This window comes from Rhincodon typus, chromosome 20, assembly GCF_021869965.1.
Source record: "Rhincodon typus isolate 14 chromosome 20, sRhiTyp1.1, whole genome shotgun sequence".
NCBI lineage: Eukaryota > Metazoa > Chordata > Chondrichthyes > Orectolobiformes > Rhincodontidae > Rhincodon > Rhincodon typus.
The window spans coordinates 43,671,608-43,693,858 of NC_063351.1; the positions used below are offsets into that span (position 1 = coordinate 43,671,608).

A 22,251-nucleotide genomic window follows, 5' to 3' on the forward strand; every position below is an offset into this window, starting at 1 on the left:
GACACTTCCGCCATCTGCAATCCGACCCCACCACCAAAGACATCTTTCCCTCCCCACCCTTATCTGCTTTCCGGAGGGACCACTCTCCATGACTCCCTTGTCCGCTCCACACTCCCCTCCAGCCCCACCACACCCGGCACTTTTCCCTGCAACCGCAGGAAGTGCTACACCTGCCCCCATACCTCCTCCCTCACCCCCATCCCAGGCCCCAAGAAGACTTTCCACATCAAGCAGATGTTCACCTGCACATCTGCCAATGTGGTATACTGCATCCGCTGTACCCGTTGTGGCTTCCTCTACATCGGGGAAACCAAGCGGAGGCTCAGGGACCGCTTTGCAGAACACCTATGCTCGGTTCGCAATAAACAACTGCACCTCCCAGTCGCAAACCATTTCAACTCCCCCTCCCATTCCTCAGACGACATGTCCACCCTGGGCCTCCTACAGTGCCACAACGATGCCACCCGAAGGTTGCAGGAACAGCAACTCATATTCCGCTTGGGAACCCTGCAGCCCAACAGTATCAATGTGGATTTCACAAGTTTCAAAATCTCCCCTCCCCCTACCGCATCCCAAAACCAGTCCAGCTTGTCCCCGCCTCCCTAACCTGTTCTTCCTCCCACCTATCCCCTCCTCCCACCTCAAGCCGCACCCCCATCTCCTACCGACTAACCTCATCCCGCCCCCTTGACCTGTCCGTCCTCCCTGGACTGACCTATCCCCTCCCTAACTCCCCACCTATACTCACCTTTACTGGCTCCATCCCTGCCTCTTCGACCTGTTTGTTTCCTCTCCACCTATCCTCTCCTCTATCCATCTTCTATCCGCCTCCCACTCTCTCCCTATTTATTTCAGAACCCCCTTCCCCTCCCCCTTTTCTGATGAAGGGTCTAGGCCCGAAACGTCAGCCTTTCTGCTCTTATGGTGCTGCTTGGCCTGCTGTGTTCATCCAGCCCTGCACCTTGTCTCTAATTTACCAAGAGGTTGGTAAATTATATAAGCATTTGGTTTCTGGTGCATCCTTAGGCCTGATTTTGTGACTGGAAGGAATTCTATGAACGTGACTTACTTATAGTCTGCAGTTGCTAATGCTGCTTATCACCATGCTCTCCAGATTACATATTCAGATTGTTTTCTTTTTAAACAGTGTATTGGTGTAGGCTGTGATCTCCTTCCTCCCTACATAAATGTTTCCATCTGAATGGAAAACTTAGAGTTGTACTTTTGCATCTGCCAGTGCGCTGTATTCCGAAAGGATTTGTGTGTGCCAACAGCATAGCTTGGCAAAGGCAAATGCTACATTTTTCCATTTCTCACGTGGCTTCCTGCTGGGCTGCACTTTTCAGCTCATTCTCTCCTTGCAGGTAACGGAAATAGTCGTGAGGCAGTCAGCTTTTTATTATTTTTGGGAGCTAGAATAGGATATTAGCATCTGAATAGGTTTTTTATTTCTCATCCCTGCATGTACCTTCATAAAGTTGGACCAGTTGTTTTTATACTTGCCTGGAGCATGAGATTAACCTCATTGACGAGCTATACCACAAGACGTGACCACATCCACTCAGCAGTATTAAGTATTGTAGTAATGCAAGTATCTTTGATGCTGAAGACCTGAAATAAAAACTGAGAAAGTGTTGGGAATATTCAGCAGGTCAGGCAGCTGGGTTTCCCTTCCACAGATCCTCCCTGATTTGCTGAACTTTTCCAGCATTTTGTGTTTTGTAACAAAACAATTCCTTTCAATTATAGATGGCCTGAGATGCAGGATTCAGAAGGAATGTAAGGACAGCTAGTGTTTTTCCTTAGCCTAATGTGAGGATGAGGTTTTGCTTGATAGTGGGTTGGCCTCAGTGTTAAGTCTGAAGATTAGGAAAGCCTATCCTATTGCTATAAGGCCAGAGGGGTGGTTCAGTGTTGAGAGTGGCAATTCTGAGGGAGTCTGGGATTCCTCAAGGGAACTCCACAATTGACAAATGGGGACAATTGATCAGTGTTCATGCCTCCCCCATCCCTACTGTCCCTATCTGTTGAATTGCAAACCGTTCATGTGAGGTGGTCCTTGCTAGACTGGTTCAAGACAAGGCCTTCTCTGCAGTCACTCTTCATCACTGGGGCCTCCGTATGAATCCTTGGTGAACTTGTGCTGCACATTACAAAGGAGTATCCCCTGCACAGAAGTTCTGGACTAATCACCTTAAACTCAGCAAACCAAGAAGCTGTTGCTTGGCTTCTTAGCCATTTCAGAGGGTAGTTAAGAGTCAACCACGTTGCTATAGGTCTGGAGTCATATGGAGACCAGACCAGGTAAGGACTGCCGATTTCCTTCCCTGAAAAGTATTAGTGAACCAGATGAGTTTTTGAAGCAATTGAGAAGGTTGTGGATGCTTTGGAGAGGGTACAGAAAAGGTTTACCAGGATGTTGCCTGGTGTGGGGAATTTTAGCTACAAAGAAATGTTGGATAGACTGAGTTTGTTTTCACTGGAAAGCAGGAAGTTGAGGGCCGACCTGATAGAAGTTTATGTGATGGTGATTGACATGGGTAGAGTGGAAAGTTGAGGCTTTTTCCCAGTGTGGAGGGGTCAGTTACTAGGGGACACAGGTTCAAGATGCAAAGGGGGAAGTTTTAAAGAGATTAGCAAGTAAGTTTTTCATACAAAGGGTAGCGAGTGCCTGGAACACTCTGCCAGAGAAGATGGTGGAAGCAAAGTGTTCCAGGCACTCACTACCTTTTGTGTGAAAAAGCAGACAGCAGCAGCATTCAAAAAGCACATGGACAAATACATAAATAGGAAGGGAATACCGGGATATGGATCCAGTAAATGAAGACAGTTTTAGTATGGGAGGGCAAAATGTGTCGGTGCAGGCTTGGAGGGCTGGAGGGCCGAAGGACCTGTTCCTGTGCTGTGTTGTTCTTTGTTTTCTCTGTTCTTTGATTTCTGTGTTCTTTGAATTGCTGACAGCTGTCATGGTCATCATTACTGGGACCAACTTTCAATTCTGGATTTTTAATAATTGAATATAAATTTCACCAGCTACTGTGATGGAATTTAAACTTAAATTGTTTTTTATCCCCTTCTTTAATCCACTTAGGCCAAAACTTCTGTAACTTCTGTAAGGATTCTATTCCATTCTTTCCATTCTGTCTCCAGGTTTAAGCATTAATCTGGGCCTCTGGATTACTAATCTAATGACATTCCTACTGTGCTAACTTCTGTTGTATTTTAGGGTTACAGAGCTGTTTCCCAGCCTTCGGTGTTAAGACCCGAATTCTTGTTGATACACATATTAACCTAGACTTTGATATGCAGGGTGCAATTACAAAAACTCGCAAATGATACAAAATTTGGAAGTAGTGTGAGCCATGTAAGTAAGTAAATTTGCCATAGTCCCATTAGGAGGATAATATAGTGCTTCAAAGTGATACTAGCACACTGGTGGAATGGGCAGACAACTGGCTGCTAAAATTCAATGCAGGGAAGTGTGACATCATTCATTTTGGTAGAAAGAATACAGAGAGAGAGACTAAAATTAAGGATTTAATTTTAAAGGGGGTGCAGGAGCAGAGGCACCTGGGTGTATGTTTGCACAAGTCATTGAAAATGGCAGCGTAGGTTTAGTTTATGAAACATACAGCATCCTAGGTTTTGTCAATAAGGCCATAGAATACAAACTTGAAGGCATTTTGTAAACCTGAATAAGACACTGCTTTGGCCTCAACTGGAGTACTCCATCCAATTCTTGCCATATTTAATGAAAGATATGATGAGGTGGAGAAAAGATTCCAGAATTGAGAAACTTTAGTTATGTGGAAAGGTTGGAGGAGTGAATTTGGAACTGTTTTGCATGGAGAAGAGACGTTTGAGAGGGGGATTCACAAATTTGAAGAATTATTACACAGCAAAAGGAAGGTGGCCATTTGGCTCATTGTATCTGCATCAGCTATATTATCTAGCACCAATCTCTTGCCTGTTCCTCATATCCTTCCCCACTATGACTAAACAAATAATCATCCTGACTTGATAGTGATATTCAAAATCATGAGGGGTCTGGCCACAGTAGGTGGGGAGAAGCTATTACCTGTGGTGGAAGGCAGAGATTTCAGATAATTGACAAAATAAGCAATGGTGACATGAAGGGAAGGTTTTTCATGCAATGAGTCGTTAGGATCCTGAATACCAAAGGGTGTGGTGAAGGCAGCTTCAATTGAGGCTTTCAAAAGCAAATTGAATCATTATCTGAAATAGAAACATTTGTAGAACTAAGCAGAAGAGGCGGGGGAGTAGCACTAGGTGAACTACTCCATCAGAGATCCAGCACAGCTGCAGTGGACTGACTGGTCTCTTCTGTGCTGTTAACCGTTATTGTGCTTCTGTGATGAAGGTGCTGTATGACTACTTGTTGTTGTTATTATTAACATCTATGTGCGAAGATCTTGCCCCTGAAGACCTTGCAGCAAAGAAGAGCGGAAGCCTTGTTTAGAATTGTTTTTATCCCCTTCTTTAATCCACTTAGGCCAAAACTTCAGTAAGGATTCTGTTCCATTCTTTCCATTCTGTCTCCATTGTGTTTGTTCTCATCAAGCAACCTTTCATATCAGCACTTCTGAGGCATCCTCTTTTTTTCTCCCCCCTTATATAGGGATTCTCTTTCACCATGGTTGACAATATCTTAGTTTGTATCCGCCACCTTTCCCACGTTTCTACTGTTACCCCTTACCCTTCCCTTGGACCCACAATTGGATTTTCCTTATCCTCACTCTGCAATCCAGCAGTTTCTGTGTGCAGTGGATCATTTTTCACTATTTCTGTAACTCCCAATGTGGTGTCACCGCTAAACCCTCCCCTTTGAGAATGCTGAAGGGATTGTTACCCTGTGATACAGTTGTGCATCCTTCAGTTAACCCCAATGCCCCGTCCTGTTCCCACAGCAACTTTTCTTGCAAACACTATTTTTATCTCCTCTTCTCTCACCGTGCAAGGCCTCCAAACACTTCAACATGAAGCAGTACTTTATCTGTACTCACTTCTTGGGAGATCAAACAAGATTGCATGATCCTTTTGTAGAACACTTCCCTTCAATCCACAAGCATGATCCTGAGATTCTGGTAGCTTCTCATTTCAATTTTCTAGCATGCTGGCATGTTTGTCCTTGGCCTACAGCCATCTCTGCCATTGAAGCTTAATATAAACTCCAGGAACAGCAGCTGACCTTTCTGGTAGGCATTCTACAACCATAATCTGCCCAATTTTGTTTCTTTTTGCATTTTTTGATTTTACAATTTTGCTTACAGCCCAGCAACCCTCAGCTGTTGCTTCAATGACCCTCCGTCTATTAAGAGATCTGAAGTGGGAATGTTTGCTGATGATTGCACAATGTTCATAATCATTCACAACTCCTCAGATATTGAAGCAGTCTGTGTCCAAATGTAGCAAGACTTGAACAACATCCAGGCTTGGATAATAGCAAGTGAAATTTAGCAATGACCATTTCCAACAAGAGAGAATCTACTAATGCCCTCTTGATATACAGTAGCATTGCCATTTCTGAATTAACCACACACTCTCATACTCGTGCGCACACTCTCACGCGCGCACATGCACACACAATCTCATGTGCGCACACAATTTCTCACACAATCCCGGATTTACCATTGACCAGAAGTTGAACATGCTCAGCCAGATCTTTAACCCTTCCACACCCACTTCCTTTCTCATTCTCTTCCTCCCAAAGCACTGTCTCACTCCTTGCCTTCCCAACATAGAATTTCTTGCTCTCTATCTTCCTCCCACACTCACTCACACACTTTTATATAGCTCACTGTTCCTCCAGTCAGGCTACTTCTCTTCTGTATTTGCTGCTGATAAACTCAGTGACCCTAACCTCTTTCTTTGCTTGATGTTCATTCCCTTTGATCTGGGAGGATTACCTCTTCTGCCATTCAGTCTCCCTTGTCTTGCACCCTTTCACAGACCTTCCACTTGTCCTTGTTATACACATGCCTAGCTCATAAACTGTTTCATCCCTAACTTTTCCCAGTTCTGATGAAAATCTGTTTCTAGGTTACAAACTTGAAGTATTAGCTCTGTTTCACTCCACAGATTCTGCCTGACTTGCTGAGTACTTCCAATATTTTCTGTTCTTATTGTAAAGCATCTGTCACAGTTTTCTCAGTGCTCACCCTCATCTTGTTTCCTTACGTGTAGCTTGAAGCCAGACAGGTTCATTTATTGAGTGGACCATCAAAACAGTCTCATTTTTCATCTTAGCCTGTTGGATTATGCAGCTCTTTAGTTGGAGAAGATGTGGGATAAGAACTGCAGCGTTTCCCAATGGATCTTTACATCTTTTCTCTCCTATGTTTTTCTTTGATTCTGCAGTTATTATCGATTACAAAGTAGCATTACTACAGAATTATAGATCCGACACTGGGATTGGACAAGAGGTGGTTACAATGTCTGAGTCAGAAGGAGGTTTAAACCAGGATGTGACTCCAACTGGAAGTACTCCAGAGGTAAGAAGCTGCATGGATTCCATAGACTTGTGTACAATTCCCGAAGAAATACTGTCAGAATGTAGTATTTATCACAACCCACAAACAATAATCTGATTCTGACCAGATAGTTTTGATTTGTTGATAATAGTCTGGGGATGAATGCTAGCCCAAAGACACTGAGGTGAAGCCTCCCGTTTTTCCTTAATCTTGTACGGTCACTAGAAAGGGCATTTGTGGCTTCGGTTTAATTGGTTTTCTGAGAGACAGTGCCTTTCGAGTGGGACTTAAGCCCACAACTTTCTGGGTTATCTGCTGCTCCAAGAGTGATGCTGCTGCTGCTTCCGTATTCCAGGGTGCATCGTCAGCAATGTGCACCATCTACAAGATGCACTGCAGCTACTCACCTAGCGTTTTCAACAGCGCCCTCCAAACCTGTAACCTCTATCTCTTAGAAGGTGCGAAGGAGCTCCTTTCTGAATAGCGCTGTCAATATACCTACACACTATGGACTGCAGCAGTTCAAGTTGGCACCCTCTCCAGGGCAATTAGGGATAGGCAATAAATGCTTGTCTAGCCAGTCAGGCCAAATTCCACCAACAAAGGACCAAAAGAAAACTGAATTAGATCAAAAGTTAAACGATATGAAGATATCCTGAAAGGGTTCACATGCATACAGCTGTTTACATCAGATTTCAGTTAAGCAATATGTCAATTTTAAAATTCTCATCCAACTGCTCTGATCATGTAGGTATGATCAGAAAGAAACCAGCAACAGAAAATAGTCCAGCCCTGAAAGAGTGCCTCATTGTTGGAGGTGTTTTTAAACCAAAAGCATGGGTTATCTGCTCGGAAGAAGTGCAGAGGACTCTTCACTGATATTCCCCTAACTTGGCTAATAGTTACCCTTCTAAAACCACCTTGAAAGTTGAATTTATTATTTACAACATTTTTGGCTGTGAGGCTCCAACATGTCAACCTTGCCCATTGAGTCTGTCTGCATGACAAAACCACACTTAAAAGCATAAACTATTCAGTTTGTGAAACACATTGGAACATCTGAAAAAATCAAAAGGCACTTTATAAATACAAGTAGTTCTCCTAATTCATGGCATTGTGCAAAATAAAGATCCAGTTTGTGGTGCATTTTATGTCAAATGCGTGAATGTGCCATAGCACATTGTGTACCACAGTGAGTTGTGGAATGTTGCATGTTACACGAGGTTCGAAATCTAGTTATGTGGTGTGCTACTTGAGGATATAGATCTTGGCACATCGTACATTAAACCAGGATATAGATTCTGGCATGATTTGTTTTGGAAACAGCTGGAATCCCAATGCAAGAGGTGCAAAACCGCAAATAGGTGCCAAACCTTCACAAGCTCGTTTTGAAGAGAGTAAAATCATAAACTGAGGATTTGCAGGCTTAATATTCTGATCTAGTGTGTGCTTTTTCTTTCTTTTCCTCAGTTTTCCTTAGTTGCTTGCTTGATTGCTTGCAATCTTTTTGCTGTTGTTTTATGCTCCTTTTGCCATATTCATGCTCTTGCTTCCCACTCGCTTTCTCTCCCTTGCAATTGCACTCGCACTCTTGGCCCCTCCTCCATATTGTGCACCACCCACAATCTCTGCCCCTCCTGCATATCTATCCCTCCAATGCTCTCTTTCTTCCGGCATTTCATCAACAATCATATCTGGATTTGGTAGCTGCTTGCTCCCATCTGCATGTGGATTCACCATCTCTTGCCCTAATTAAGAACGTATAGCTGGGTATGGAAACGGCCCTTGTGCTCATGCTTGTTCTTCAGCTAACACCCATAAACCGATTACAAACAGAAAATGTTGGTCTGGCAGCATCTGTGGAGAGAGAAAAGCATCAGACTTGAAATGCTCATGCTATGACTCGTCTTCAGAAAGCATCTGATTACCTGGTTATTACCTTGTCACTTGTGTGTGATCCTGATGTGAGCACGTCATCTGCTCACTTAGCTGAAGTGGCTATACTTCATGGCTGATGCAGTACTTATTCGTGTGAAGTGCTTTGAGATACCACAAGATCATGAAAATCACTGCAGATGTAACCTCTTCCTATGGTATACTGACTTTCATGAAACAGGGCTGAATTCAAAGCTGAGTTGTGGTTCCTGTTCTCGGACCCTTCACTTTCCTTATATAAACATTGGGGATGAGCCTGCTCTCACTTCAATGGATTGGCTTGCAGCCATTTAACATTCGTAGTGGTGTTATTGGCTCAAAGCGAGACTTCTTCATCAACTAGCTGGTCTGCAGTTCGTTAATACTAGCAACACCACGGAGAAATGACTGCAGCTCCAGTGGTGGCCATTAGCAGTCCCTGTGATGTGTGGTGCAAGGGCCAGGGGATAGAGGGAAGAGACATTACGTGGGTGTGCGGGCTTTCCAGTGGGCCCAGCACGCAACAGTGAAGAAAGCAGCTCCTATAGCCCCAACCTTAGCCATGCAGTGCATGCTGCTGACCTTTCCACCTGGTACCAGTCCCCCCCCCCCACCCCAGAGAGGGAAATTGAAGTGCATTTGGGAAGAAGCCTGAGTGGCCATTCATTGGCTACTTAAAGGACTCAGTTGGTCCTTGGACCTAACGCCTCTCCTGCCTCATTAAAACTCTGGCAGGGCAGACAATGAAACAACTTGAATGGTATTTATGGTGTTAATCCCAACTTAAGTACCCTGTCTGTTAACCTATCCTTCAGTGAATAAAATTTTACACAGAGCATCTTATAGCTTGTGGCAGGAAGAGGTTTCTAAATTTTCTCTCATCTCTCAAAACCTTGCTTATTCTTTGTGATCCTGAAAATCTTTCAAGTATTTGTCTTGTTCTCTTCTGAAATGTTTTATTGAATCTGATTTCATTGCCTTTTCAGGCAGTACATTCCAGATCACAATTTTTAAAAATTAATCTACTTTTCTAATCAACCTGTTCAGAGATGTTATTATGCACCTCTGGAGCAAGTAGGACTTGAACTTGGGCCTCCCAGTTCAGGGGTGGGGACACTACCACTACGCCACAAGAGGACCCTTTTAATTAATCTTTTCAGGGATATTATTTACCCACCCCTGAAAGCAGGTGGGGTGTGAATCTGGGTCTCCTGGCTCTGAGGTAGGAGCATTACCACTGCACCACAAGAGCACCCTTTCAGATCAGTTTTTTTTCAGAAAACAAACCAGTCCAGCTCAGTGAGTTGGCCTGTGTCTGTGTGTTTGAGCAATTTGATATTAATGAAAAGAATCATATCTCATGGATGTGCAGAAATCCACTGAAAACAAACTCTTGCAACCTCATCAGTTGATCTAATTTTCTAACCAACCTGTTCAGAGATGTTGTTATTATACCTCAGGAGCTGGTGGGACTTGAACCTGAGTCTCTTGTCCAGGGGTAGGGACGCTATCACTGTGCCACAAGAACCCCCTTTCAGATCACAATTATATAGTCAAATGTAAAGTGAAAACTGCTGCAAACAATGATTGTGCTTTAATTTAAAAGTAAAGTAGTATGAATGACATTAGTTTGGACTGACCTATGAATTACAAAATGCCAAATGCTTTCTGTAAAGGGAAACGGAAATTAACGATTTTATTTCTTTTTATTTGTGATCCTTTCAGAGATTCCAAGATAGTTGAATTAAAATCAGCAGTACTATCTGTGTGTTTGAATAAACTATTGACTTATAAGCAGCTTGTAAAAAGTTGCTTGTAGTGGAGACTGATAAGGGCTTGTGCAGTAATGCTGTCCAAAACTTCTAAAAAGTTCCCTTCTAAGCAGCACACTTGCCTGCCTTGGAATTGCATTGTTCCTTCTTCACTGTTTGAGTCAAAATCGTAGAGCTCCCACCCAAGCAGCGCACTGCAAGGGCATTCAGCGATGGTCAATAAATGCTGGCCTTTGCAGTGGCACCCACACCCCATATATGAATAGTTTTTTTTTAAACTATCTGCTTGATTCAGCCTGTTATGCAAAAGTACTAAAATAATTTGTGATTTGTCTCATAGCGTCATGGTATGTAATCTCCAATTTCGAATTGGTTATTTACCCAATTCCTTTTATAGAGTCATAGAGATGTACAGCATGGAAATAAATCCTTTGGCCCAACTCATCCATGCTGACCAGATATCCTAAATTAATCTAGTCCCATTTGCCAACACTTGGTCCATATCCCTCTAAACCCTTCCTATTCATGTACCCATCCAGATGCCTTTTTAAATGTTGTAATTGTACCAGCCTCCACCACTTCTTCTGGCAGCTCACTCCATATATGCAACACCTTTTGTGCAAAGAAGTTGCCCTTTAGGTCCCTTTTAAATCTTTCCCCTCTCACCTTAAATCTATGCCGTCCAGTTCCAATCAAACAATCCAATACTTTGCTTTTTTTTTTCTACTCGTGGGATTTGGGCATCTCTAGTTTGACCAGCATTTATTGCCCTTCCCTAATTGCCCAGAGGGCAGTTAAGAGTCAACCGCATTGCCGTGGGTCTGGAGTCACATGTAAACCAGACTAGGTAAGAATCACAGACTTTGTTCTCTAAAGGTATTAGTGAACTAGATGGTTTTTTCTGACTATCGACAATGGTTTCATGGTCATTATTAGACTCTTTCAGATTCTTCATTGAATATAAATTCCACTTTCTGCTATGGTGGATTTGAACCTGGGTCCCTAGCACTGTAGTTGAGTTTCTGGATTAATAATCTAGAGATAATACCACTTTGCTGTTGCCTCTTCACTATTTGTTACAAGGAATATATTTCCCTATGTCCTTTTTTGTTAAATTCATTTAAAGCAGTACTGGTTCTGATCTCTCCCTGTAGGAAGTAACCATAGGAACCTTGGAGGAGCCAGAGGAGCAGGAGGCAGAAGATGAATTCAAAGATGCAATAGAGGTGAGATGGATGCTGAAAGAAAGCTTTTCATTTGCAGTCTAGAATCATAAGTTTCTGCATTTTGATGCTTCTGACCTGAGCGACTTAATTATTTCATTGATCAAATAATTAAATCACAAGGACAGGATACTGGTGAAGATCAAGATCACTAAAGACCATCTCCAAATGCATGTCAAAATTCCATGGTCATGCTACTCTTTGGTTATCATTTTCATTGCCAAAAGTATTGAATCTCTCTGGGATCAATTAAAACCCAGGACTGGGTAGAAGTCATGGAACAGATATTAAGCTTTTTATCCTTCTAGTCCATGCTGGTATTTATACACCACTCAAGTCTCCTCCTGCTCAAGGTTATCCAACTCTATCAATATATCCTTATAATTGTATGTCCTTCATATATTTATCTAGCTTCCCTATAGCTGTATCTATCTTATTTGCTGCATCTATTCCTTGTGGGAATTTGGAACTTATTACCACATCCTAGATAATGAAGATTCTCCTGAATTCTCCATTGCATTGAATAGTAGCTATCTTTAGTATTTTTTTGTCAGCCTGGCTTAGTATGTATTATTCCAGACTTTTACATCACATGATTATGTCTTCAAGCTTCACTTCACTATTCATCACTATTTGCAGAGCATCAGGGAATGTAGCATCAGGGTGCTATGTTAGTTTCACTGAGATGTTAAATTGAGCTCCTATCCAGTTGTTTAGGCAGATGTTTTAAAAAATTCTCATGATGACATGTGAAAAAAACTGGGGAGTTGTTCTGATGCCCTGGCCAACATTCCTCCTTCAGCATCACCTTAAAGAAAAGAAATTAAACAGGCCATTCTTGTGTTTGTGGGAGCTTGCTGTGGGCAAATTGGCAGCTGCTTTTGCATCCATAACAATCTCCACACTTCAAGGTAAGTCACTGTATGCAACATTTCAAGGGAGATGTAATGGAGTGTTATATATTTACATTTTTGTTTTCAATTACAGACTATGCCTGCTGTTCTGAGTAAATTTTAATTTGTCGTGTGGTCTGATATTCCGTGAATGAGCAACTTATCAGAAATATTTTGGTTGTTAGTTACAAATAAATCGCACTGCCAACTTGTAACAAATATCATGCTTCCGCTTCCTTCCCCTTACTCATTAAATAGACCCAGTGCTTTCCCTTTCTTTATATTTCTTCTTTACTTGAGGGAATTCAGGTGCAGCAATGGGAAAGTGTAATGGAAATGCGTGCCTCCTTATAAAGTTGCTTCTCGTGTTGGATCTGTACGGGGCACAACTATTATAGCCAAGAGCACGTTCTCCACCTCCCCAAGCCACCCCCCAATGTATACTCCAACAGTAAACCTACAGGATTCACAAAAGCTGGTGATCAAGAAAACTCTGAATAAATAAAAGAAAGTCTTTTGCTTCCAGTGTCACAGGCATGTCCTGAACTCAGTGTAAAACAGCTTCTCTGTTTGGGGCACTGCATCTGTTTAATGGCGTTCTTGAATAACTGGGCCCATCTGTTTTCTATGTGGAATTTTCCTGCTCTCTAATTTTTTTATATGGCAATAAAAAGGTGTATGCATTCTGGAAGACATTAGTGCCTTGAACTGCTTTTGTATCTTTATAGAACAGAATGACCATGTAGTCAGTTGGCAGTCCAGAACTTGGCATGATGTTGAAGATTGTTTTGTCTTACACTTACCTGAAGATGCAAGAAGGCCAAATTTCAATTCCCCCCACAATTTGACATTCTTGCATAAATCCTGATGAGGGCATGATGAAAAGCTTCACAGCCTGTCTTTTTTTTTTCCGGAGATAGTGAAGAAGCCATTGCATATCTCCCTTTGTGGCTCAGTGGATTGCCTCTTTGCAGAATGAAATCGTGGAAATAAGAAAGGCCTCAGATTACCTTTGCTTGGAATGATTCCTGGTGGTTTTCTCACATGATCTCATGTCACCAACCATCCTACCTGATGCGGCATCCCTTCGGGCAAACTTACCTTCCCACTGCTCATTGGGAAGTGAACATCGGTAGGATGGATCACAGCATCAACATCAAAAAGCCTTTTTGCCCCCAATTTCATTATTTTATTATCCAGTCAATGAAAGTGTCCCAGCAAAATATGGCAAAGAAACTACACTTTATTGTTGCTAAAAAAGAAAGACAAGCTGCCAAAGTATTTGTCTCTCATGCTAATCAGGATATAAACAACAGTCCTAAATTTCAAAGAGCAACAATTTATCCTGCATGAGAAAAGTGCTGATTGGTTAGCAAGCCTATTCTGATCAGTCTGGGCATTGCCATACACGCTACAGCAGGGAGCTATTGAACTAAGGTGAAGACAAAATACTGAGAGTGCTGGAAATCTGAAACAAGCATGGACAATGCTGGAGAACCTTAGCAGGTCTGGCATCATCTGTGGATAAAGAAAAGAGTTAAACGTTTTGAGTTTGGTCTGACTCTTCAAAATTGAATCCCCAGCTGCTGAGCTATTTTGTTTAAACCAAAAAGTTGCAATACCTAGAGATGTTCCATTTACCTGCACAATAGAATTCCCTGTGTAGAAGTATAATTAGTTTCTAGCAAGTGTGAGGCTGCCACATTGCAAGTCTAATTGATAATCTTAAAAGCCACATTTTTTAAGAAAGATTACCGTGATGACTAGCTGCAAAACACTTGGGGTATGTAGTGTCCTAGAGAGTTACCTTAACTTCTTGATGGTTTAGCAAACTTGTAACGGTCCCTTGTGCAGTAGGAATATTAAAAACATAGATAGGAGCAAGAGTTGACCTTGCAGCTCCTTGAGTGTGTGCTCCACCAGATCGCCATCTTGATTGGGAGACCTCTTATTTTAAACTGTTCTAGGTTCTCCTCTAAGGAGAAACAGCCTCTCAGCATCAACCTTGTCAAGCCCCCTCAGTACCTCTCATTCACTTGGATTCCAGTGAAGAATCTTCTCTGCTTAACCTTTCCTTGTAAGACAACAATTTCATTCTGGGAATCAACCAAGTGAGCTTTCTCTGAACTGCCTCAAATGGGAGGATAACCCTCCATAAATATGTAGGCCAAAACTGTGCACAACATTTTAGGTGTGGTCTCACCAATATCCTGAGAGCCTTAAAGATATTCAATGATGAAGCGTCCATAACCCTTTTATATAGCAAATTTTAAAGATTCACAGTCATTTTAGTGAAGAAATTTCTCTTGACGTGATATGATTGGCCCCTTGTTCTGAGGCTGTGCTCCGTATTCTAGGTGTCCAGGGAAGTCACAGGCTCTTTCATCACCTGTAGTTTATGTTTGTGTTGGAGACATCCCAGTTGGGATAGCAGGGGTGATTGGTGATGCAATCTGGCTCCTATCTCATCCTTAGTAAAAGGACTAAATGACACACTTCCCACGTTTTCATGCCAGAATGCTCATCAAAACCGTTGTAGGTAGTCAAGTAAGAACAGAGTCAGCCTGAACCATGATTTTCAGAGAAGGGTGGATAGGGTTAGGGTTTGAGAGATGGGGTTATTTGTCTGCAGCATAAAGGGAAAAAAAGAATTGAACATGATGTAAAGCCAGGTTTCTGCTGCCACATGTTTCCAATTGAAGTAAGTGGACTCTAAACCCATGATTAATCATCTGCTTCTGGATTTTAGTTCTAACTCTTCGACAACACAAATGGCCTTTGTAGTTGCCGTTGTTTTCAAGTTTGGACTTGTTAGGAGGGCACACGGAGAAGGGAACAAAACAAAAGGTATTAGTGTACTATTTTGACTTCAGTTTATCTGATGAATATGATGAAGTGAACGGGATCTTGCTAAACTTTGAAAGATGTTTGCGCAATGTCAAGAAAACAGAGGTATTTGGGAAAAATGAATGGGTGGAAATTGATATGTGTAATATTTGTAACAAAGGACACTCCTATGTAAAATTACATTGCTTTGTGCATACAACCCTCATATGTATGATTTGGCTAACAGGTCCAAGTCAGTTTTAATGTTCCACATGAGCCTCCTACCCAGCAGTCTCATCAGTGTATTTTTCCCATGTGGATTTATCTAACTTTCAGTTAAATTTACCTAAGCTATTAGCTCTCAATGACTTCATATTATAGTGAGTTTCGTGCTCCCAATGTTCTCTGGGTAAAGAAATTTCTTGTGAATTCCATTTTGGAATTTATTAACTACCTATAACTTTAAACCTGCCTACAACTGCAGTCTCCTTCAAAACTTGATGCTTGGTGTAACTCCTGCACTTTCACTGGCTTCCTTTATAGATTCCTTCAGCCACGTTTCTTTCAACTGTGCACCCGCCCATCTATTCAGGTTACACAGCCTGAAACACACTCCCCAAACTTCTCCTCTGTCTCTCTCCTTCTCGAAATATTTGCAATGTGCAGTGTCTTTCACAACCACTGGATTTCCCAAATGTTTGCAGTCTTTGTAATTTTGAGGTGTAGTCACTAAGAGTAACTCCAGCTCGGGTCATAGTCATTTCCAAGCCCTTTCCCCTCATTGCTCCTGTCCAGTTAGTTCCTCCTGCTTTGAACTGCTTTGGGAATATTTTGTAGTGAAGTCACTGAGTGTTCTGTTGAATTTCCTCTGTTCACCATTTAACAGAAGGTGTTTCACACAAACGGGTTCATACCATTTAATAAAATAGTGGGCGAAAGAATTGCATGGCAACACATTTGTTACTAATTTCACACACCACAATTTCAGCCCATAAAATCTTCAGGCCCAATTTTATGCCAAGTATGTGTGTCATGTCTGGTTTTATTTGGCACAGTGTCCTTTACAATCATTTATGTGCAATTTCCGGAATTTACTTTTTGATTTTCTTTCAGTTTATGTGAATAGATATGGACTCCTCATGGTGTATTTTTATGGTGTACTGTGGAGATATTGCAGAGTTCACACCTGGAAGGACAAGTTGAGCAGAATGATATGTAACAGCCCTTCTTGGTGTGCAGTTAAATTCAAAGTTGAAAACCTGAAACTCTTGAGGGAACTAATGTGCAAGCAAAGAAAACATCTATCTACAACTCTTAAATATGGTACAGTGTCAGAGTTTGCATACTTTGTAGCATTGTGAGATGGGGCATATGCCTTCAACTTCTCACCAGGATGTTTACAGAATGTTATCTCATTTAGGTTTAAACTGTCTTGTTGCAGGAAGTGATTCAAATAAATAATTTTCAGAATGTTAGCATGGCTGGCAAGTCCAAATTTATTGCCCAGTTTTAGGTGTCCCAAGAAGGTGGTGACCCAATGGACTGCAATTGTCTAACATGCTGGAGAGGAATTGCAAGTCGATCACTTTGCGTGAAACTGCAGTCTCATTCAGACTAAACTGGATTAAAGGTGGCAGGTCTTCTTCCCTGAAGAACCAGGTAATCTGGTTGGATTTTTGATGTTAATTTGACCACTTCATGCTCTCTTCTACTTTTACCAGACTTATGATCAATAAAAAAAATTGGATTTGGTAGGGAGTTTCAGTAAAGATACTGTGAAACTGCCACTAATTGTTGTATAAACTTACCTGGTTCGCCAATGTTCTTTAGGAAAAGTACTTTGCTGTCCTTACTTAGTCTGTCCTACACGTGACTTCAGAAGACTAGCAATTTGGTTAGCTCTTGACTACTCTCCAAACTGGCCCAGCAAGTTACTCAGTTTAAGGGCAATTAGGGACAGGCAACAAATGCTGACCTTGCTAGTGACATTGACATCCCATGAAAATGATTTTTAAAAAATGAACCAGGCATTGAAATGCAGAATGCTGCAGTTCCTAATAAATGGCAACTTGGTCACATTGACAGAATTCTAGGACAGTCTTTCTGTTTGCTGACACTGTTGGAATTTTTTTTTTCTTTGTCGTGCCTAAAACTTGTGGATTGTCATTATTTAATGTAGTCCATACAGACAATTCGTTTCCTGTCTCTGGCCCAGTATGTCAGCCATGCTGCAATTGGCAACACTCTCTCTCCTGTCTGAGTCAGAAGGATTTGGGTTCCTTTTGTATGAGCTTGAACACGTAGTTCATATAGGCAGTCCCAGTCCGGTACTATGGCAGTACTGTACTGTTAGAGATGCCTTTTTAATGAGACGTTATGTCTTGGTTGACTGCTAAGTGTATTTTCAAGCTAGGGGTGTTTGTCTTGGCATCTTGACCAATACTTATTCCTTAGTCAATGTGCCTAAATGAAATTATATGGTCATTAAAACACTGCTATTTGTGAAATCCTACTGTGTACAAATTGGCTGCCACAGTTCCCATATTTCATTTACCACTTCAAAGCTATTTTATTTTCTTTATTTTTCAATTATATGACCTTCAAAGAAGGTCTATAAATACAAATTCTAGAATCATACAGCACAGAAACGGACCCTTCAGTCCAACCAGTCCATGTCAACCGTAATCCCAAACTAACTAGTCCCACTCACCTGCACTTGACCTATATCCCTCCAAACATTTCTTATTCCTGTACTTATCCAAATGTCTTTTAAACGTTGTAACTGCACCCACATTTACCACTTCTTCTCAAAGTTCATTCCACACATGAACCACACTCTGTACAAAAAAAATTGCCCCCATGTCTTTAAAATCTTTTCTCTCTCACCTTAGAAATGTACCCTCTCGTCTTGAAATCCCCCACCCTAGGGAAAAGGCATCTCATTTTATAAACCTCTTTAAGATCCCCTCTTAACCTTACGCTCCAGTGAAAAATACCCTAACCTATCCAACATCTCCTTATAACCCAAATCCTCCATTCCTGGCAACATCCTGGTAAATCTGTTCTGAACCCTCTCCAGCTTAATAATATCTTTACTATAGCAGGGACAGAGTACTCCGGAAGAAGCCTCACCAGTGTCCTGTACAACCACAACTCCTGTACTCAAAGGTCTGAGCAATGAAGGCAAGCATGCTAAATGCCTTCTTAATCACCCTATCTATGTGTGATGCAAACTTCAAAGAATTATGAACCTGAACCCTTAAGTCTTTCTGTTCTACAATACTATCCAAGGCTCTGCTTTTAATTGTGTCAGACCTACCCTTGTTTATTTTACCAAAATGCAATACCTCATATTTATCCAAATTAAACTCCATCTGCCTCTCTTCAGCCCACTGGCCCAATTGATCCAGATCCCTTTGTAATCTTAGATAACATTCTTCACTATTTAAAAACCAAAAGAATTGTGGATGCTGTGAATCGGAAACAAAAACAAAGTAGCTGGAAAAGCTCAGCAGGTCTAGCAGCATCTATGAAGGTAAAAACAGAGTTAACGTTTCGGGTCCGGTGACCTTTCCTCTGAACTAGGAACTTTCTGAGGAAGGGTCACCGGACCTGAAACGTTAACTCTGTTTTTTCCTTCACAGATGCTGCAGACCTGCTGAGCTTTTCCAGCAACTTTGTTTTTGTTCCATTCTTCACTATCTACTGTACCTCCAATGGGACTTGCTTTCTCTGTTGATCCTGTTAGCACAACCTGCTACTGTCTAGAGATTTACAAACCAAATGTGATAAAACCAGTAAGTGATTAAGGTTAGGTAAATTTCCCTTTGGTGACTGATCTAAATAAAGCACTGGACTGACATCAGTGAACACATTGTGTCAATTATCTTAAGTCAGGCTGTTCCCGTCTCCCCAAACGATCACGCGATTGTGACAAATTTTTAAAAATGCAAACTATTAACTTTAACAATAATATAATAATAATTCTTGCATAATTGAATAATGTTATGTTTAGAAATAAGTTAGAAATTCTAAAAAATAACTGAAATAAAAGCAGAGATAGTAAGAATTGCCGATGCTGGAGTCAGAGATAACACAGTATGGAGCTGGAGGAACACAGCAGGCTAGGCAGCATCAGAGGAGCAGGAAAACTGACATTTCGGGTTGGGGCACTGTTTCTGAAGAAGGGTCCCGACCCGAACTGTCAGCTTTCCTGCTCCTCTGCTACCTGGCATGCTGTGTTCCTCCACCTCCATGCTGTGTTATCTATGAAATAAAAGCAGAGTGTGTTGGAACTAAATGGCAGGCCTGTCAACATCAGAATTTTCCACAGCAATGACTTGCATTTGTTTAGCACCTTTGAAGTAGTAAAAGGTCCTAAGGGACTTCACAGAAAAGCTATCAAACTAATTTTGACACAAAGCCACATAAAGAAATACTAAGGCAGGTGAACAAAAAGGTTGTAAAATGTACTTTGAAGGTGGAAGGAGTGTCAGGAAAGTTCAGGCTGGGAATTCGAAGATTAGAGTCAAGGCAGCTGAAGACAAAGCCGCTGGAGCAATTACAACTGGGGTGGCACAAGAGACCATTCAATGGTGGTGTGGAGATAACTCAAAGGTTCAGAGATAATTGAGATCATGGTGAGATTGGAAATAAAGTTAACACTAATGTCACTAAAATTCATTCAGATACCTTGTCTTCTCAAGCTCTCCCCTCGCTTGCAGTGTGGTGACCCTCAGGTTAAACCACCACCAGTCATCTCCCTTTGAGAGAGCAGCCCTATGGCCTGGTAATGATGACGTTACCTTTAACTGTACACACTAATTCTGATAAGCATTGTGTGTTTTTTTAAACCCATGCTTAGAATTTCAAACTGTTCCTTTATCTTTTTCTGCTTATTCCAAAAGGAGCATCAGCTGCTGGTTACGGTGAGTAGCATGTGAATGTTCAAAGAGATACTGCTTTTCAATAATGGAAAATATTTGTGTGACTTTAAAGGGTAGGAGTTCTCTTTTTACTTAACTTAATTGGTGGCAGTGTCCTCTTTACTGAAGGAATGTTGTATGTTCTGAACAGTTTACAAAATCCACTACCCTTCTGACCCCATGGATATTCTTTAATGGACTGGGGAGATGACTTAGTTCCCGTTACACAGATTGCTTCTATGTTTGTAAGAAGAGGTATAGTTTTACCATCAAAAGATAGGTAAGGTAGCTGGTTAGTACTTCTGATATTCTTTGTCCACATTAAAATAATCAGCATCCTTCTAGTTGGGGTGTTGAGCCATAAAACTAAATTCAGTGCAACCTCAATTGCTTTACATTGACGTTTCTTGCCATTATCTTCTAACTGCACTACAATGCTCCATTTCTCCACTGAGGTAACACTGTTTGGGGTTTGAACTCCAAGTGTTGATGCATTTTTGGCAGGCCATCTCCCTCTATCTTATCTCAGTAAAATCTGAGATCAAACAAGGTTGCATCGACTCTCTCCTCCAAATTCCTCATTGCAATACTGCACCTTGCCTCAAGATGATCTACAGACAGATGGGAAACTGTTCAACTTGCATTTTCTTCAATCCAGAAGTAAAACCATTCTAAGTTCAACTTTGGAGTTTCAGTATGCAGATTATGCTAGTGTTCAGATGGTGCCTGTGTGCTCCCTGACTCAGAAACAGCATTCCAGATGATTTTCAAATCTTCTGAAGTAAATGGGAAAATTGGCCTTCCATTAAACACCTAGAAAACTAAAGACCTCTTCCAATAGCTTCTGCAGCACCACAGCTACCTCTCTGTTGATCTATGATCAATTGTGAGATTCTGGAAATGAGGTCTACCTTCCGTACCTCGGGAACCTGCTCGTGAAATAGACAGGCGTAGACAATGAAATTCTTCATTGCCTCCATTGTGTCAGTTCAGTCTTTGACTGGCTGAGGAATGGAGCATTTGAGGACCAGGATCTCAAACCCATGCCTAAGATCTTGGAGGAGCTTGTATGTAAATAAGTGCTTGACCAGACACATGCTGCTTGTTCTGCTCTTCTAAATCAGAACTCGGTGCATGGTCACCTATTGTAATTCATTCATCGAAAGTATCAATTAAAATTGTGGAGTGCTTCATTGCCTCACCCCTCACTTAGTTATCCAAACTATCTTAGAAATACAGCTGAACATTCCAAAAGTAAATGCAACACGCTGCCTGGGTCAAGTTAATTTCAAACTTCATGAAGTATATTATAAATCTCCCCACACTAGCCTAATCTGCCTAAACTCATGACAGCACAAACATGACTGATTTTCCCAGATTAGAAGTTGACCTGCTGCCAAGTTTGAGGGTGGTTTAGGGCTGTGGCTTGGTGCCAGTTCTGGACTTTACCCACCCAAATTAATTTTTGCTTCAGAATTCTCATAAGTCATCCATGAGAAAAGATTATTCAGTGTGTGGGTGCGCTTCGCACCATCTGTCCTGCAATGTTGTGGTGGAAGGGGTCTTCTGTTGGACAGGATTGAGGGGTGTATTTGATGGATCAGTGAGCTGGCTTCCTTTGTGCCCTTTTAACTGGTCTCTCTTAAATAATGTCACAACTGTCTCTCACTCTGCGGAATATTGTACTTGTCTAAGCGGGGTTCGCCTTCTGAGGGTCATACAGAGGAAGCAAAGTGATGATAATGTAGCAAACAGTATCACTTGCCAAGCATTTCTGTGTTCATCCATTTGCTGTGCACAGGGCCATTTCATCTTTGAGTATGATAGTGACTTTTTATCAATAAAGTTAACTTTAATGTTGAGGTTCCATATTAAACAGGTTAACAGGTACTATGCCTGCACATTGGAGCTGTATTATTTCCATTGTCTTCTTTTCTCCTGTTTGAAGTGGACTCACATCCACACCATAACCTGTGACTCACCTTCAAGACACTCGGACCTTAGATTGGTCATATCTGCTCAGCCCAATTGAATGCAGTATCCACATGCCAGAGCAGGTATATCCATAAGTCACCAAAGATAGGAGACCTCATGACTCCCCAGTTGGTGTTGCCTGCACCTGAAGTGATTTATTGGGGTCTGGGTGCTGCCACATGTGGAGTCATCATGGAAGCTGGGTGAAGAAAATAATGCAGGAAGAGCCACTC

General features: G+C 41.6%; 1 protein-coding gene across 3 annotated transcripts in view; it reads left to right on the forward strand.

Moving 5' to 3' along the window:
* The window catches only part of zfyve27 (zinc finger, FYVE domain containing 27), a 161,547-nt gene that overhangs the window by 60,526 nt on the left and 78,770 nt on the right, over positions 1-22,251 (forward strand). For all 3 annotated transcript variants that reach the window (XM_048609059.1, XM_048609058.1, XM_048609057.1), the window contains 2 exons: positions 6,379-6,512; positions 11,332-11,403. In XM_048609059.1, the coding sequence (XP_048465016.1) occupies positions 6,379-6,512; positions 11,332-11,403 (206 nt within the window). The remainder of the gene's footprint in view (positions 1-6,378; positions 6,513-11,331; positions 11,404-22,251) is intronic.